Consider the following 18,189-nt stretch of genomic DNA (forward strand, 5'->3'; position numbering starts at 1 on the left):
AGGTTAGGAGCCGCTAGCCAAACACTTGAAAACTAGAAGGACAGAGAGTGAGCAGATATGATGGAAAAACAAATCAGGGCACTGACAGTGATCCCTTGGCACTGGAGTTATAGGGACATCTGTTCTAGTAACTCCTCCCACTTGTCTCTTGATCTGCCACATTGCAGACCCCGTTTTTTGGACAGCCGCACAGCGTAACACTGCAGAAGTCAGGCTGCACTGCTGATATTTCAGCCGCTTACCGGGAAAGCACAATAATACTCAGGAAAAATACCAAAAGCATATCAAGCCTTTGCCGCAGTGGGCAGAGCACTGCAGAAGAGCCTCAGCCAGCAGACTAACACAGCGCTAGTGATCAACAGAAAAGCCAAGAAATTCTAGAGGGGGAAATATTGAGGCAACAATAATTAGATCGAACTGACCGTTCTGCGCAAGATTTAGAGAGGAGGCTAATTACACCCACCGAAAACAATAAAACAGAGGGCGGCAATCCAGCAATTCCATTTGCAACAAATTCATTTGTATTTCCTTTAGGGGGGGATAAATCCAGGCTCCTCTCGCCTGTTCCAGGCACCCTGCTGTTACTCATCTGAGCTTTTTAAATGATTTATTTCACCTAATGATGGAGAATGCGCCACGTTGCAGCTGAATTTGGAGAAATGTTTCCTAAACACGTATGAAATGGCCATAAAGATTCATGAGAGCAGGCCCCGTAGCGTCCCCCCAGCTGTGATTATTTTAGAAAACATTCTGTACCTCTTGCTACCGGAGTCTGCGTCTCGTACAAAATTAGCGCTGTGCTTGTTAATTGAATAATTAGTCAGGTGCATACAGACGTCGTCCTGTAAATAATTAAACAAACAAGCAGGTTATGAGGCTAGAGAGATTTCTGCTTCCCTTATGCTGTTTCTTCAGGATGTGGGGGGGGGGGGCAGAGAGGAAGCACCTTTACCTTTACCGGGCTGTGTATTGAATGGCCTTTACATCCCTTTTGGACCTACAAAGCTGACATCACTTTCCTTAATTCCAATTGGAATTTTGAGCGCATACCTCTTAGATGGTGGTGGTTGGGAGGGGGGGTATTTTCAATATTTCTGGACTCCAAACTCCTCCATCAGAATAGATCACATAAGGAAAGTGATGTCACGTTCATAGAATCATAAAAATGAAATACATAACAATATGTACACAGACGTTCTTCATAAAATACAGTTCAGAATGAAACCAAGGCAAATGACAAAATTATTACCCCCTCCTGCGTCTCAGTAAGGTGGCTGTTGTTCTATTCGGACAATAAAGAGAGCAGACTATTTTAATCAAACCACAGACAACCAGGCTCTGCCTGAGAATTGGCTGTGGCCTCAGACTTCCTTATTGCCTTTAGGGCATGACTATATCTTCCACGCAAACCTATGTAACAGAACACAGGCAAACATGCATTTTTGGAACTCCGCAGGCTGGAGGGATGATTTAAAGTGGAGAAGTAGTGGGCATTAAATGCTTAAGCAACATCTTCCTTCTATTACTTCTCTATTCCAAATTCCCCCTCGCCCCCCCCCCCCCAAGCTGTTTAGTTGCTGTTTTTTGGTGTGTTTTTTAAAGGCCCCTTCAAAACTAACATTAACAAATAACTTCAGGGTTAGCTCTGTAGACAAAGGTTGCTGTGCAGGCTTCAAAGGGATAGAAGGGACAAAATATGTTAAAGACCCAACTTAAATCGGTGCAGGAGTTCTGAGCTTCACAAAACGAGTTCTGAGCTTCCCTGGCCCCATGCATTTCCTCATAGTGATGCTTATTTCACAGGACAAAGAAAGAAAGAGTGCCATCTGCAAAGCAGCTCCATCATTCCAGCTGGAGGAATGCTGCAAAGAACTCTTCTGCTTGCAGGTTTCCCACACTTTTGATTTCATCAAACCAGCTGCGTGAGATGCTTCCTTATGAATGCACACCCCTCAATGATTTATGGCTGTTGTTTACGACATTGCTGCATTCCTTTCGATACCACAAGGCTTGGGTATTAATTCTTGGAAAATACAGAGGAAGCACCTGATGAATTATGTGGTTTGAACCAAAAGCCGTCAATATTTCTTACAAGCGTGCTTGGTCACGTCAACAGGAGCCACCCTTGCTTACCAAGTTGCTGTGTGGTGGGTCCAAGTAGGCAGACGTCGCAAAGCGTGCTAGGCCCTCTTTATAAAGAAAAACCCGTAGCGGTTCACATGATGTTACCAGCACATAAATCCGAAGGTCAAATTTGAAGCCATCAATGATGAAAGGCTGTGGCAGGGTGGGGGCAGGGAGAGAGATAAAATTCTTAAATCAGATATCTAAAGGGGCAGGAGTAGTTTGATAAATCTGGAGAATGCAACATTGCCTAGAAAACCACATAAAAGCCACTATTATACTAGTGTATTGGGCTGTGGGAGGGTAGGTTCACTGGCTTCCTAAAGCCTTCTGAGTACTAATTCACATGTTGCATTTAACCCGTGGAGGCCAAAATGGCTTGAGTTTCTCTCTTTCACAGAGATTCCAACTGTGTGCATTGACTGATTCAACCCCACCCTTGTTCCATGTTCACACCAGAATGTTACAAATAGAGGCACAGCTTTAGTCGAACTCTAGAACTCCCTTCTGTGGAGGTTCACATCTGACCTTTTTCTGGGAACCATTAGGAAATGTTTGTGCTAATAAGCAGAGTTGGAGGGGGCCTTGTAGGCAATCTAGTCCAACCCCCTACATCTTGATGAAGAAAACCTACAATAACCTCAGCTGATGGCTGTCCAGCCTCTGCTTGAAGAGACTAATTACCCCCAGGTATCTGGCTCCATTATTAAACTGCTCTGACTGTTTTAAAGGTCTAACACAGGCTTCCTCAACCTTGGCCCTCCAGATGTTTTGGGCCTACAACTCCCATGATCACTAGCTAGCAGGACCAGTGGTCAGGGATGTTGGGAGTTGTAGTCTCAGAACATCTGGAGGGCCGAGGTTGAGGAAGCCTGGTCTAACATCCTGTATTTCCACACTTTACTTTGCTGTATATTTTAAACCTCTGCTGGGGTTCTCTCACCAAAGAGTACTTGTCCCAAATCTGGATCTTGCCATCCATAAAATTCTCTTTTTATTTACCTGTTTTCTCCCCAAACCAAAACTTACTGTTAAGGGGTCCCCCCCCCAATGGTTAACACCAATGATCATGCCCCCTGCGACTTCAGCCCATTAGACCTAATCCTGCTATCGGGAGCCATAGAGAAAAGGAATCATGCCCTGGCTGAATGAAAAAGGAGGTAGTGATTGCGATCTTGCTATATATGCACCCACAACATCATTGGGCAGGTTTGGATGCACCTACCATTGCTGGGACCACTTACATCCATTTTCAACTGGACACACTTCTGGGTAATGCAGAACCAATCTACAATAAGCACTTTTCAGGGGCGAAAATATGCACTAGATCTGGATAGTGTGGGGACTATATAGAAAAATCAAGTACTCCATGGATTCTAGAATAAAAAGTCATCCCATCACAGTCTCTTTGCCTTATCCCACTTTCGCCAAGACTCCTGCTTTAGAGTGTTCTGCCTATGTATTCCCCTTCCTTCATCCCCCTTCCTTCTTGAGCACTCCCATTCCCAAATCTCTCCCCAGTCTCAGTCCCCCTCTTAGCGTCTTTCACCCTGATAGCATGCAGCTGCTCTCTCTTGGTGCTGGATGTTAGGACCCTTTCAAAACAACTCCTTCTCTCAGAGTTGGTTCACTGATCAACATTATTTGCGATGGATTGGCACTTCCCTGAAATAGTACACTATGAACATCTTCAGTATTGCAGCAACCAATGACTAGAGCAGGGATGAGGAGCCTCTTTCCTTCCGATGTTGCTGGACTCCCATCACTCCCATCAGCCAGCATGCTGAATGGTCAAGGATGATGGGAGTTGAGCCTGAACTAAAGGGACTCACAGGCAACACAGGCAGCCCATTTCAAAGACTAATAAAAGGGGTTACCTTTGAGATATAGAGCTGGCAGATCATATCCTCTCCAGGTTTGATATCTTTCACAGATCTTGTGATAAAAATGCCTCTGCCTTGACAACCAGAGTCTGGCTTACAGATGTAGGTTTTGTGTTTTTTTGACCTGCCAAATGCTTGCAGTTCTCCATAGCTGAGAGCAGTGAGGAGGAAAGCAAAATATACATTCTCATTTGATGTAGTAGCAGACAGTGGCATAATAATAGTTCAAGCTAAAGTAGTGATAGTAATGGGAAATAGGCCTGATACCATCACAAACCACCCCAGATCTAAGGTTGTTTGTTTTCTCTCTCAAGACATTCAGAAGAAACTTTTGCTGCCTTTCACACTACCACTTCCCTTCAGGCCCCTCATCCTTCCGTTCTTTACCAACCCCAGTGATGACCAGATAGTTAAAGGGAAAACAAGATGGAGTCAATAGCTCCAGCAATATCTTGCAGCAATCACATTTAATGAGTGAGCTATGGGAAAGTTCACATTTCTCACATACACTGTCAGTTCAGAGATACTCATGCAGGCTAAAGCTAAAGGGCACCCTTTCAGCAGGTCAAACCAAGGTTCTTGACCCATTAAAGGAGACTCAAATAATCATTCACCTGCTCATCTATGGCAAGAGATACAGTGGTGCCTCGCAAGACGAAAATAATCCATTCCGCGAGTCTCTTCGTCTAGCGGTTTTTTTGTCTTGCGAAGCAACCCTATTAGCGGCTTAGCGGATTAGCGCTATTAGCGGTTTAGCGGCTATTAAAGGCTTAGCGGCTTAGCGGCTAAAAGGCTATTAGCGGCTTCGCGGCTTAGAAAAAGGGGGGGGAGCGAAAAGACTCGCAAGACGTTTTCGTCTTGCGAAGCAAGCCCATAGGGAAATTCGTCTTGCGAAGCAACTCAAAAACGGAAAACCCTTTCGTCTAGCGGGTTTTTTGTCTTGCGAGGCATTCGTCTTGCGGGGCACCACTGTACTCTTCAAGCGAGAAAGAAACCTTTGACAAAATTTGGACCTCTTTTACTTTTGCAATATAGATATTGATGAGGCGAGGAAGAACAGAGTCATGAACAAATTGCTGTGGATTAGACACTTGTTTTTATTTTTTTTGCAAGGCTGCATTAAAGGATCGGGGTGAACTTTGGTAATATGGCCCCCTGAGCAAGGATGAAGTTTACTCCCCCACCCATATTTATTAGTTTCACAATGATTCATTTTGGTACTATTGCTTTTTTATGGATCTTCTCAGTAGGTACCTCTATGAATATAGGCAGTAGTGGTAGGGATCACAGAATTGCAGAGTTGAGAAGGACCCTGAGGATCATCTGGTCCAACTCTCTGCAATGTGGGAATATGCAGCTGTCCCTTTTGGGGATCGAACCTGCAACCTTGTTATTATCAGCACCATGCTTTAGTATAGTAGTAGTAATTGTTGTTGTTGTTATAATAATAACCGTGCTAAATATGGCACTGAAAGGATGCTGCATTTTTCAGAACTGAGTCTGGCAACTAGGCTTTCTCTCCAGATCCTGAGTTGACGAGGACTGAAAACAATGTTGATAACATTGGGCAGCAGTTAAAATAAGGGGTTTAAGTCCCATCTTTTGGTATCCCTCTTTTTGAAGGGCATTTGCCCTCTCCTGCTGCCTCATTCTTTCATTACAACCCTTTAATTGTATTGGTTCCCAGGCCTAAGTCCACATAGATAATGATGCCTGCATCTGAAAATGGATAATGTAGAGATGAAAAAAGATGCAGAAAAGACCAATCAAAATGGCTAGGGGGCTGCGGCATCTCTCCTTATAAGCAGTGCTATTTTCTAGGAAAAGCGGTGCTGGAGTTCATTATGAACGCCTCCCTTGCTTTCTTATAATGCCAATGGTGCCCACCTGAGAGGTGCCAGAACTGAGTTCCGGCGAGTTCCAGCTGAAAAAAGCCCTGCCTGTAGGAAAAGGTTACAACCCTACGAGAGTGTCTGCATGGAGGTTTGAGGAACGCTCAGATGCATTCATTTGGTTCATTCCACCTCTACAAGTTACAGAGAAGATGTGCCATTTTCCTCACCAGTTGATCTGGTGGGCAGGGAGATAGTGGCCCATGGACAAGACACACAGCCCACTCAGGAAAGTGTCCAGAAGAGCTTTTCCACAGGACAGAATCATTTATGATAAGCTACATAGGGCTTATCCACACTTCCTCTTGTTCCACTGCTTCCCCGCCACCCAGGGGAATCTGCTCTTTGGCGCTCAGTCGGAGCAAATGGCAATTTAGGTTTTCTTCAGATTTCCATTTCTTCCGATCAATAGCTAAAGAGCGGGTTTTCCCTTGGAATGGAGTGAGGCAAGGGGAAAACCACCTTCTAGGCATGGCACAAGCAGAAATGTGCCCTTAGTGGGGTGGTGGCATTTTACCAGACAAGACCTGATAAAACGGTTTTTAAAAACCATTTGTACAAAAGTCCCCCCCCTTCCGACTTTGCTTCTCCACTCTTTGTCCACCCGGATTCCTCAATCTCTGTGATGATGAGGGGAAGCGAGCCAAGATGGGAAATGATTTAGGAAAGACTCACTCAGCAGGAAGACACCAGGTCCTGGGAAAGAAGTTAAATTCCTTCGGAAAAAGCTTTAGCATCCTGCCCATGTTCCTGGCCAGAAGATCCTTCCTACAGATTTCCAACATCCCAGGGAAATGGTTTATTTTCTAGAAAAGGAGTCCAAGACAAAAGCCTGATTGTTGTCTAGGCCTTCGGATCTTTCTCATGAATGAAAAAATGAAGGTGGACGTTTTAGCTCCACCACTTCAGAAGGAACACCAAGTACCTGGTAAGTTTTCATTTCTAGCACCCGTTCCAGTGAGACAGAAAAATCTGTCCAATACAGAGTCCAATCATCAACTTCAGTTGCCTCCCGGAGGCCACACATCATAGCAGCCCGTCGCACTGCATCATAGAAGAGAGAATGGTGTCATCAGCATTTAATAGATACATCTGCAAGAGGAAACATCGGGTGGGGAGGCTTGTTCAACTCAGAGGGTCACATCAAATACACATCTAAATCTAAAATGCTGCCGCTAAGTTGTACATATTTTAATTGCATGGAATGAATGTAAGAGACAATAATTTACTTGAGCCTGGAAGATGCCAAGATACAGTTGGTAGATACGTAATATTTATTCTGTATCATAACATTTCCCCCTGCAAATTCCTACCCTAGCCTTTATTTATTTAGATAATACACTTCATAAGGGACGCGGGTGGCGCTGTGGTTAAACCACAGAGCCTAGGACTTGCCGATCAGAAGGTCGGCGGTTCGAATCCCCGCGACGGGGTGAGCTCCTGTTGCTCGGTCCCTGCTCCTGCCAACCTAGCAGTTCAAAAGCACGTCAAAGTGTAAGTAGATAAATAAGTACCGCTCCAGCGGGAAGGTAAACGGTGTTTCCATGAGCTGCTCTGGTTCGCCAGAAGCGGCTTAGTCATGCTGGCCACATGACCCGGAAGCTGTACGCTGGCTCCCTCGGCCAATAAAGCGAGATGAGAGCCACAACCCAAGAGTCGGCCACGACTGGACCTAATGGTCAGGGGGTCCCTTTACCTTATTCCACTTCATATGCCAAAGAAAAGCTCTTTTGACAAACATTAGGCTGCCTTAAGTAATGATAATTTTAAAAATGCAATGTATGTGACTGTGTTTTAACTTATATGTTTGTTACCAAAGTATATTTTCAACTACAGTTGTGACCCTCTCTCTCCCTCTCTCTCTATATATATATATATTGGTAAAAAGATCTGGTCTTAACAAAATTCCAATTTAAGAATATCACCATAGCTGGAGACTAAAAACGATGCAGTGACCTAGTGCAAATGGTGCTTTTCTCACTATTTAGAACGGTGACTGAGAAATAAAGCCATTCTATTATTTCACAACTGGGGACAAAGAAGGGCACTCACCACTCTCGTACTTGCAGTTGGTCAGATTTATCACTGGTCATCTGGAAAACAGAAGAAGAAGAAGAAAGACAGAGGCAGACAGGCAAAACCAATTCATGGTCTTATTGCAAAGCACCTGAGTACCTTCTGGGACCTCTTTTAAGATTTAAGCCTTTGTCTCCAGGTGTAGATGGTTCAAGTACCACATTGCCTATGAACTCACGGAATGCCATTGGGGGCGCCATAACGATGATGTGAACTGGAAGGTGAGAGGCGGTGAGGGGGGGCATTGAAGTTTGGCATTGCACAGGGTGCTGCTGAAATTTGAGACCCCGAGGTCTGCCACTGGGGTTGTGGGTGTGTTGCTGCGAGTCTAATGAGTTTAATAAATAAAAAATATACAAAATAATTGGCTTCTAAGCAGTCTGAGTAAGTCACCAAATGTCATGTCAGCAAGAAATATAATGCCAGGTCAGGACAATTGCTGCTATACAGAAATCTTCACCTTCTCCTGCATATGACCCCAGGAATGGCTGCACAAAGCTGTGACCCTTTCCTTCAGAAGCCTGTCAGTATATCCATAACAATATGATATTGACAATTTTTCAAAAAGTCTTGCAAATAAGCTGCAAAGCTTTATTATTATTATTATTATTATTATTATTATTATTATTATTATTAGTCTGCTGAGCTCCATCTCTCCTGTAGCAACCCACTACATTTCAATACTGGGCACAGAGGAACAATGGAGTGCTCCATCATTCCCCCACAAGCCCCCTTTCTCATCTGCATGCAATTCCTTATATCTTACGGCTATCAGGAAAACGCTTAATTACAGGGCTGTTTTAGAATTAAAACCAGCAATGAGCTAAATCTTTTCAGACAGTGACAGTTGCTGGTGGAAGTTTAGTAAAGTGTACAAGCTTCCTGCTCTTAGATGGGGTGCAGAGCGTTCCCCCTTGGCCCTGCATGATTGCACCAGGGTATAGCACCATAGCTGGAGACTAAAAACAATGCAGTGATCAAGATTTACTTCAAAGTTGCTTGCTCGCCGATCTCTGCAGTCTCAGAGTAAGTGAGTACATGACTCCCGGGGCCTTGGGTTGAGGTATCAGATGAACCACAAACAGTACGGTTCGTTTGGCAGAGAAGCTGCCTTGCTCTAAGGCCAATCGGGCATGCGGCTAGATTGCCAACAGCCAAACCTCAGACAGATTGGAAATTGCTATAGAGAGCAGAAGGTTTTTTGTTTTGTATGGGGGAAAAAACAACAGTGAGGAAAGCCAGTTGAATTTGAATGATACACCTGCATTCAGCTCATCACTCAGAACTGAAACTCACAGGGAGGCCCCAGACAAGTCCCTGTTATTCAGCCTATTCTACCTCAGAGGATAAACACGTAAATGAAAAACTAAGTTAATGATATATCAATATGCATGCTGAGCATTCAGAATGGACTGGCATGATTGATTAGGAGGCAGTGGCGGACCTACATTTTGGGGGCTTGAACTGTTATGGGGCCCCCTTTGCAACCAGCAACAAGGTCTGGGTAACCACTGTTATCTTCTTCAATGGGGTTGTTTACAGCAACCTTTACCACACCTGTGCTATTGACTTTCAAACTCTGAAATATACACACATACACACAATTAATCAATTTGAGTATGCGACTCATTTGGGTCTACTAGACCCAATTCTTTGAAGCAATGTGGACTAAAGTAAGTTCTGGGGCCCCTCCAGGTTTAGGGACCCTGAAACTTAAATTTCAATAGTTTCATAGAAGATTCACCCCTGGTGGGAGGTATATCAATATATGCTCTTTCATTCACTAATTTCCTCTTAGCACACCTGGTTTTCTCCCACTGCATTTATATTGCACCCCTCCCCTTTCTCATTATTACCACAAAAGTTTGCAGTGCCTCCTGGTTGGTGCCTCGTATATTTTTATGACTTTCAGAATTACATTTCCTTGTCCCCATCCAGATGCCCCAAGTGCTTTCAATACTTATTTCTAACCTCCTTTTCTTCTTTCTCTTCTTCACAGCGGTGTTGGACCCGGAGCACAAAATTTTTCTGCTCTCTTCTTCACACACCGCTGTTTCCTGATCCGTGGCGTCCAATGCGCTTTCCTCTCTTTCCAGGCCACTTGAAAGGAACTCTAAGTCGGACACATCCTTCTCACCCAGCTCTTCCAGCTCTTGCCTCTCTGTGTGAAATGAACCATACCTTCGTGCTGAATCCGATACCCTCATCCTGTTAGTAAAAAGAAAAAAAGGCAAAGAAGTGAATTGGATCCACATTCCTATCCACTTTATCTGCAGGTCCAAGGAGTTCCTTGTTAAGCAAATAAAAAGACATATTAATATGTCTTTGTTTATCTCTCCTTAATTGCCTGGACCTATATGAATTTCTCTGTATTTTGATAAGATTGACTCCATCAGAAGGCAAGTCATGCAACATCTCTCTTTCCATTAATAACTATATCCATGTGAATGGACAAAGAAATGTACTATGACTCTCACTCCTTTTACTGTCATGTTCACCATAAAGTGAATTCACCCTACACAGGCATTAGAGCTATAAGTATCCTCCTTATGACAGCCAGTGCTTTTTAAATAGCTTACCCCTGCTCATCTCTATGGGTTCAGTCCTCCTTAGAGTCTAGAGTGCAATGTTATAGGCCAAAAGAACATGCACTTCACTTGAATGCCACCTCAGTACTGACATCTGATAAGTTGAATGAGAGAACCCTGGGTCTATCGAATCTACAGGATGAAACTTGAATCTAACAGTTCAAGTTCTCCTGCAAGCAAGCAGTTCAAAGGGAAGTTAAGATACAGTAAATGTTTTATCTGGGATCTGTGCATTTCATGGGTGGGGTTGATATTAATCGTACCCCATCAAACATGCTTTTCTCCTAGGAAACCAGACCCTGTATGACAGAAAAGTTAGTCTAATTTGATCATCTACATGAACTTTGTAGCAGGACCCTCAAAATACCTGGATAAACAAGAGTGACACACTGACATGTAGCTATTCACACCGCTATTCCCTGGATAGAGAGACCTTGTGGAGAAAAAAAATGGAGTTCTAACTCTTAACAAATTTTTAAAATCCCCACTCTTCAAAAACATTCCTAAAATATTTGGATGATCAGAAGTTTAAAGATAGGGAAGAACAGAACGCTGATTTGGAGGCATATTACTGAATTTGTAAAACAAGGCGTTTCAGAGTTCTTGTGTAAATGAGATCCTCTGTGTTGTAAGGCTTGGTCTGGCAAATAAAACCCAATTGTTTTGCCTGAAGCAGAGGTTATGCTAACATGTGATGGTGTGAAGGATTTCACAGAGCATATTAAGGGCATATTAATTTTAATAAGCAGAAGCAGAAAGCCCTGAAACAAATCAAAGTGAAGTGTAAATGTTAAGTTGTGGGTGAACATGTCAGACGACATAGCGATTCTTCAAACAGCTCTTGTTTATTCACAGCCAAAACAGAACTGAACTGAAGGGTTCAGCCAGCCTGCTTATACAGAGCTCCACTACAATGCAACAGTAACAACTTTCTGTAGCTATCCAATCATTGAACGTCACTTTCAATCCCTTATTTGCATATGTGGACCTGAGTGAAAACTATCTACAGTATCCCCCTGCTGGCCCAGGATGAGAACTTCAGTACATAACACTAAATATTTTAGCTTCTCTCCCCCTCTCCCCCCCCCCACCCTTCAGCAGAAGGGAACAAAACTCAGGCCTCCTTCTCCTGCCCCACACAGAAAAAGACAAGTCCTGCACAGGACAAAGCAAGGTTGGAGCTCTTGCCTCCTTGCAGTTTCTTCCAAAGAAGCATAGGACAGGGAGGTCACTTCTGGACAACCTGTTTATTTAGCATTCATCCTGCGTCGAGATTAGGCTGCTGGCCATTTAATAAGCATTCCTTCTCATTTATTTGTGGGGAGTTTCCAGTGCACCTTCCTGCCAATTTCCTTATCACAAAAGTCCAATCTTTGGGGAAAAGTAGGTTTGTTGCACAACATCTCACAAGCAGCTATAACTGTGCAATCTGAATCTGCTGAGGGGTGACTGAACCCAACCCGACAACAGTGACAGCCTGGAAGTGCCTGGAGTGAGAAAGCTAGATTTCTGCCCAAGTCCCCCAAAGGACTGTGCATCCTGGTTCTGATTCATTCATTCATTTAGAACAGAGGCTTTCAACCTTTTTGAGTCCACGGCTCCCTTGACCAACTATATTCCTTCTGCGGCACTCCTGTGGGGCTCAGGAGCCCAGTTATGTCACCCCTCGCCTGCAGAGCTGGCAGCCTCTCACACTTTTTTGAACACTTTCCCTTGTGGAGGGTTCCCTCAGCCTCCTCTCCCCTCTCCTTGGGAGTCCTCTGGGCAACCGCTGCTGCCACCCCTGGTCTCTGAGCTGCCCCCCACCGCCCCAGAGGTGTCTCCTCACACTGCCCCACAGGGGCCTGGGACTTGTCTGTCCATTCCCAAGAGCAAGGGCTGGTGGACTGGCTGGCTGGGCTCCCTCGCCCGCTTGCTTGCTTACTGGCAAACCAGCACCCCTTGGCCAGCCCCAGAGGCACCATTCGCCTGCAGAGCTTGTAGCCAGGGCTGCTGCAACAAACAGTCACACAAGCCTTTGGGAGGCAGGGGCACGAGAGGGCATCAGAGGAGGGAAGGAAAGAGGGACAGAGGCCAGTGTTGCCCACAGCACCCCGGACCACCATTCAAGGCACCCCAGGATGCCACGGCATACTGGTTCAAAACCACTGATTTACAACATTACTATAACACCCCTCATTAAAAATTTCAGTGCAATCCACAACAATATAGGTAAAGACATTCTTAATAAAATGTACATCAACACCTGCAGTAAGCCAAACAATTACTACGAGCTTGGTATCAAAAACCAGCAATTTGGTTTGCCCCAAGTCTTGTTCATTCATGGTCAGAGGTTTGTGCTCACAAGCACTGTCTGCAAAGCTCTAAATTGCAATTAGAACACGTTAAAAGCTCACTGACATTTATTGAGCAGATTGTTCCTTATCTTTGTGTGATGGTTTAGTAGTACAGTAGTATTTCATCCTGAACAAGGAGATTTTGAAATATACAATGCAATACAAAGGTTAAAAAGTATAGATATTGGCCTGAGTTGCAATAATCTATGCCAGAATTAGTAATTGTTAATTTCTCTAGGGAATTTCTTATAGTAAGTATATTAAATAGTAATGAAGTTGCAAAGAGTTGAAAAGGCATAGTTCCTTCATTCTTAAAAGTTGTCGCAACTGCTCTCAAACTTGACAAAGCTTTGAATACCAAACAAACACTCTGGATAAATGCAATTGACATTTTATTTCATGCAACTATAGCACTGCAGAGCAAAAACAATAATAAACAGAAGCAAGCACCATTGCTTTCAACAGGACTTCTGACATATATGTATAAGACCACACTGTTAGGCTGCAATCCTAAGCATATTTGGAAGTAACTGCTACTTAAATAAACAGGAATTATATCTGATTAAACGCTGTTGGAATTGGAGGACATTGGGGGGAATGCTAACATCTGGCAAAGGAGTCTATTTTTAAAGTAGTCACCTGAAGTGGTACTGTATATAACTTTGGACTCCCAATATGTTGAAAAACCATCAGGAAAAAAACACACAGCATGTTAGATAAGTGAGCAAATAGAGGTTAATCTAAACATAATGCTGTTTACAACTGTGAGGCTCTCTCTCATATGCATAACTCCGCATTTGCTAAAACAAACCTGATCCTCTGACTCCATTCCTCATCATGGACTTTAGGATCTTCCCAGATCTGTTCATAAGGCAAAGAATATCTTGTTGCAGTTGCCATCTTGAGGTCTCTAAGCAAGATTAAAAAAAACAACACAAGTACAAGTCTCAGCCAATGAGATAACAAACAGCTTTGAATACAAGACTGGAGTAGTGACAGACTCTGGCACAAATCAGGAGTCATTACAAAATAATAATCAGTGGACACACTATGAAGGAAAGCCAGCAGAATCTGTCCCACTGTCACCAGGGAAATGTTTGTTTGTTTCATTAATGGTTGTCTGGACTTGTCTTTCCATTATTGAGCATTGTTGATACTAGACTGCCAACGGCGTATCACGTGTTCACAATTTTCAAATGATAAAAGTTTGTTTTTTAAAAAAAGACTGAAAGTGTATCTTACCAATATTACTTTTGGAAACTCAGTAAAACATGCTTTTAAAAAAACATTTTAACTTCTTGGATGAAGAAAGGTTTTCCTGGTGTGGCTATGTGCAAATCCTGCAGCTTTATATTAGAATAAACGAGCTGAACGGTTAAATTGATAACAAAGTATTACTTCACCACTAATAGCTAAGCAAGCAAATGGGTAAAAAACTACACACATCATACAAATCCAATAGTATTACTGCATGACAATGTAAAAATTAAATACAAATTGAGTGTACTATGCAGCCCATAATTTCCTGAGCTCTGCGCGCACACACACACACACAATTTGACTAAGCAGATCATTTGTTTATATTCGGTTTCTCATGTTCTTAGCTTCGCGCTTTAGCACAGAACCATATGTGATGCATACCCTCCAACATTTCTCCTATGAAAATAGGGACGTCCCGTTCCATAATGATAATTTTACTGTTTATGCCCCACACGTCTTTATTTTGGAGGGTATGAAGTTATTCAATTCTGAGGCCGTCTGAAGGCAATCCTGTATAGAAGTGGCTTTCAACCAGTGTGCCATGGCACCCTCTTTCCTTCCCTCCCTCCTCTGATGCCCTCTCGTGCCCCTGCCTCCCAAAGGCTTGTGTGACTGTTTGTTGCAGCAGCCCTGGTTACCAGCTCTGCAGGCGAATGGTGCCTCTGGGGCTGGCCAAGGGGTGCTGGTTTGCCAGTAAGCAAGCAAGCAAGCAAGCAAGCAAGCAAGCAGGTGAGGGAGCCCAGCCAGCCAGTCCACCAGCCCTTGCTCTTGGGAATGGACAGACAAGTCCCAGGCCCCTGTGGGGCAGTGTGAGGAGGCACCTCTCTTTGGGGCGGTGGGGGGCAGCTCAGAGACCAGGGGTGGCAGCAGCAGCTGCCCAGAGGACTCCCAAGGAGAGGGGAGAGGAGGCTGAGGGAACCCTCCAGAAGGGAAAGTGTTCAAAAAAGGGTGAGAGGCTGCCACCTCTGCAGGCGAAGGGTGACATAACTGGGCTCCTGAGCCCCACAGGGGTGCTGCAGAAAGAATGTAGTTGGTCAAGGAAGCCATGGACTAAAAAGGGTTGAAAACCTCCACTGTATAGGAGTTTTTTTTTAAAAAAAATGTTTAATGTTTTTATTTATGTTGGAAGCTGCCCAGAGTGGCTGGGGCAACCCCCTTGCTTCTTGTGCTCCATTCTATTTTATTTATTTATTTATACTTTTCAAGTTTATACATTTCACTAATTTGACAACAATTTACAATCGTTTTGACATTTCAAAGCTTGACTTCCTTCCCCCTCTTTCTGTGGTTCCTTAAATTTATTTTTAATACTGTATCTTCTGCATATCCAAATTAACTTAGTTTACTCATTTATTCATCTTCTTTAAAATATAAACTCTTATGAAACTGCAGGTTATTACAACAATCCTGCCAGGGTTTCTTATCTGTTTACAATTTATCTGTAAATATTCAATAAACCATTTTCATTCTAAATCATAGTTGCAGTGCCCAGTTCGCGCCCAAACCAGTCGAGCTCCCCTAAATCCACCTCTGCTAAGTTATATTGTGTCACGCAGAGATGGGAGGGGAAATATCGTACCAATATTAGCTGTGATTTCTGTAGTGCTTTATAAACGTTGGGAGGCTTGGGAAATATATAATGGGATCTGTAAGGGCTTGCTGTTATGACTTCCTCTGGTGAAAGTGGAGCTGGAGACAAGAGTTAGGGGACATAAATTAGCAGGCGCTATCAGATCTGAGTTACTAAGGGCTGGGTAAGGCAATAACTGGGAAACTGTCATGGCTCCACTCTGGTTAAAAGAAGGAAATATATGAAGGGGAGCAATAAAAACATAGTGAGTATATATTAAGAGGAAAGCAATTGCTTTGGGAAAGGCTGTCAACTTGCTAAGTGTAAGGGTGGGAGGCAGGGCCAGATTTAGGTTTGAGAGGCCCTAAGATACTGAAGGTAATGGGGCCCTTTATGTTAGCTGTCCTTTGTCAACAACAAATTGTTGCTGGTTTTTGTGTAGAATTTATGGACCTAATAGGTATCTAAAGCCACTTGCACATAGCAATATATATACACAAAGTAATTTTTGACCTGAAATACAAATAAGAAGTATATTAATAGTGAATTGAGGGGAAAGAGAGTGGGGCCCTAAACTATAGCTTGTTTAGTATGTAAATCCAGTGTCTAGGGAACAAAGGCTGCATACACACCACAGATTTAAAGCAGTCACACAGATATGCGACACAGAATCCTGGGAATTTCCCACCACCCTAAACAAACTATAATTCCCCTGATTATTTGAGCTGGGGGCGGGGGATATGTGCTTTTAAACGGACGGTGTGCACGCAGCAAAATATAAAGGGGTGGGTGGAGGAAGAGCCTAGGAGCCAACACTGCATTTTTGTGTTTTAACAACTATTGCAATCTGCTCACGATCAGGCAGGCTAAAAGGCAGCTGACTTGGGAGAGTCGTGACAAGGCAGCAAACTGTTGCTTGGTTTTATTTTTGTCGTTGTAATTTTGCTACCAAGAAGTGGGGAAGGCGGGAGAGGTGCTTGTGGGATTCTCTGCCCTCAGGAGCCAGAATTAACTGTACAGTATATGCCTTTCGTGATAATGCGCCTCAACTGGTGAGAGAAAGGGCGCCATTTGCTGCTCCGCCAGAGGCAGTGAAATGTCTTTCAGTCAGCCATAGCTGAGGAGGGTTTCTACAGAGCACAGGACAGCCACATGCGCAAAGCAACTACTGCAGTCTCCGTTTACAGAAGCCAAGCGCCTCTCGCTTTTTTGCCATGGAGAAGGCGGGGCTTGGTTTCGGTGGGGGCGTGGCCTCCACCCCTATTGCTGCCTTTGCTCTTCATTCTACCGCCCCCGCCCAACCGCCCTCCCTTTCCCCCTGCTTTGCTCTCAACCAACCTGCGCTGACCCCGCCTACAGACAAACCTCGCTCTTCCTTTGCTCCGCCTCATCGTGCGTAATTGGCTGGAACTGGATCCGAAACCGGATTCCATTTGGCCAAAAAAAGAAAAAGCCCACCCCCCAAAGCGTGCTGCTTTTCCATTGGCCTAAACTACATCCTGGGGGGGTGACAACGAATCGGAAATGGCGATGTGGGATAAAAAAACCAGGGCGGAAACGTAGTTGTCATGGGGACGGCTTGGCGGCTGCGGCCTAGGCGCCCTCCCTAGCGCAAGGGCGCTTGCGCGCGGGATTCCATCGTCCCCTCCCCCTCCCCTCCCGGCCAGGCGTCCTCTTTAATGCAGCGATTCCCCAATCTCGCACATGCGTACTTTCGGTTCCAACGGAATACGCTCCGAGAACTTTTCCTACGGTTCATCCACGCTGCATGAACATTAGCCTCGAGGACGAACTGCCGCTGCCTCTCTCTCTCCCCTTCGCTTCCCTCGCTGGTCACAGTTGGAAGGCGTAGCCAATCAGAGATCCTGAAGGACCGGCTAATTTGAATAAAGTTGAATTCTTTGCATTTCCTCCTTCTTGAATGGATCGCAGATAGAAAGGAAGAGAGAATAGGGGAGAGATGTGTAGTTTTGCTAGAGAATTGCCTCTCTCTTTTTCCACTCCCAAACCCCACCTGCAAATGCTTGAAACGAGGGTTTAGCCCAGTGTTTCCCAACCTTTTTTGGGCAAAGGCACACTTGTTTCATGAAAAAAATCTCGAGGCACACCACCATTAGAAAATGTTTAAAAAATTAACTCTGTGCCTATATTGACTATATATAAAGTAACTCTCTTTAATAGGAATCAAATAAACACAAAGATAGTATTTTATAATTACTTTATTATGAAATAGTAAGTAAACAGAAATATGAAAAATTATAAAATACTTTATTCAGTGCACAACCTGGGCCTGTTTACCATGCGCACAACATCATCCAACACATGAACTAGGTCTGCTGGTAAAGTCTTGGCTACGAGGGCCTCACGGTGCAAAAAACAATGCGTAACAATCACATCTGGATTTCTTTCCTTCACTCTGCTTACAAAGCCTTTGAAACCTCCCTAGATATCATCGTCATT

The 18,189-nt window shown here is 44.1% G+C and overlaps 1 protein-coding gene across 3 annotated transcripts in view; it reads right to left on the reverse strand.

The window, feature by feature from the left end:
• The window catches only part of TTLL6 (tubulin tyrosine ligase like 6), a 37,007-nt gene extending 19,464 nt beyond the window's left edge, over positions 1 to 17,543 (reverse strand). The window contains exons 1-9 of one of the 3 annotated variants that reach the window (XM_028703409.2): positions 17,442 to 17,543; positions 13,711 to 13,809; positions 9,947 to 10,183; positions 7,952 to 7,992; positions 6,825 to 6,943; positions 6,575 to 6,705; positions 4,002 to 4,158; positions 2,134 to 2,277; positions 757 to 842 (exon numbers count right to left, since the gene is read on the reverse strand). In XM_028703409.2, coding sequence (XP_028559242.2) covers positions 757 to 842; positions 2,134 to 2,277; positions 4,002 to 4,158; positions 6,575 to 6,705; positions 6,825 to 6,929 — 623 coding nt within the window. In that variant the 5' untranslated portion in view covers positions 6,930 to 6,943; positions 7,952 to 7,992; positions 9,947 to 10,183; positions 13,711 to 13,809; positions 17,442 to 17,543. Of the gene's footprint in view, positions 1 to 756; positions 843 to 2,133; positions 2,278 to 4,001; positions 4,159 to 6,574; positions 6,706 to 6,824; positions 6,992 to 7,951; positions 7,993 to 9,946; positions 10,184 to 13,710; positions 13,810 to 17,441 lie in introns of all 3 variants that reach the window. The other 2 variants (XM_028703410.2, XM_028703411.2) reach the window with 2 other exon arrangements.
• Positions 17,544 to 18,189: the final 646 nt, after the last annotated feature.

The sequence above is a fragment of the Podarcis muralis genome, chromosome 13 (genome assembly GCF_964188315.1).
Source record: "Podarcis muralis chromosome 13, rPodMur119.hap1.1, whole genome shotgun sequence".
In the NCBI taxonomy this organism is placed as follows: Eukaryota; Metazoa; Chordata; class Lepidosauria; order Squamata; family Lacertidae; genus Podarcis; species Podarcis muralis.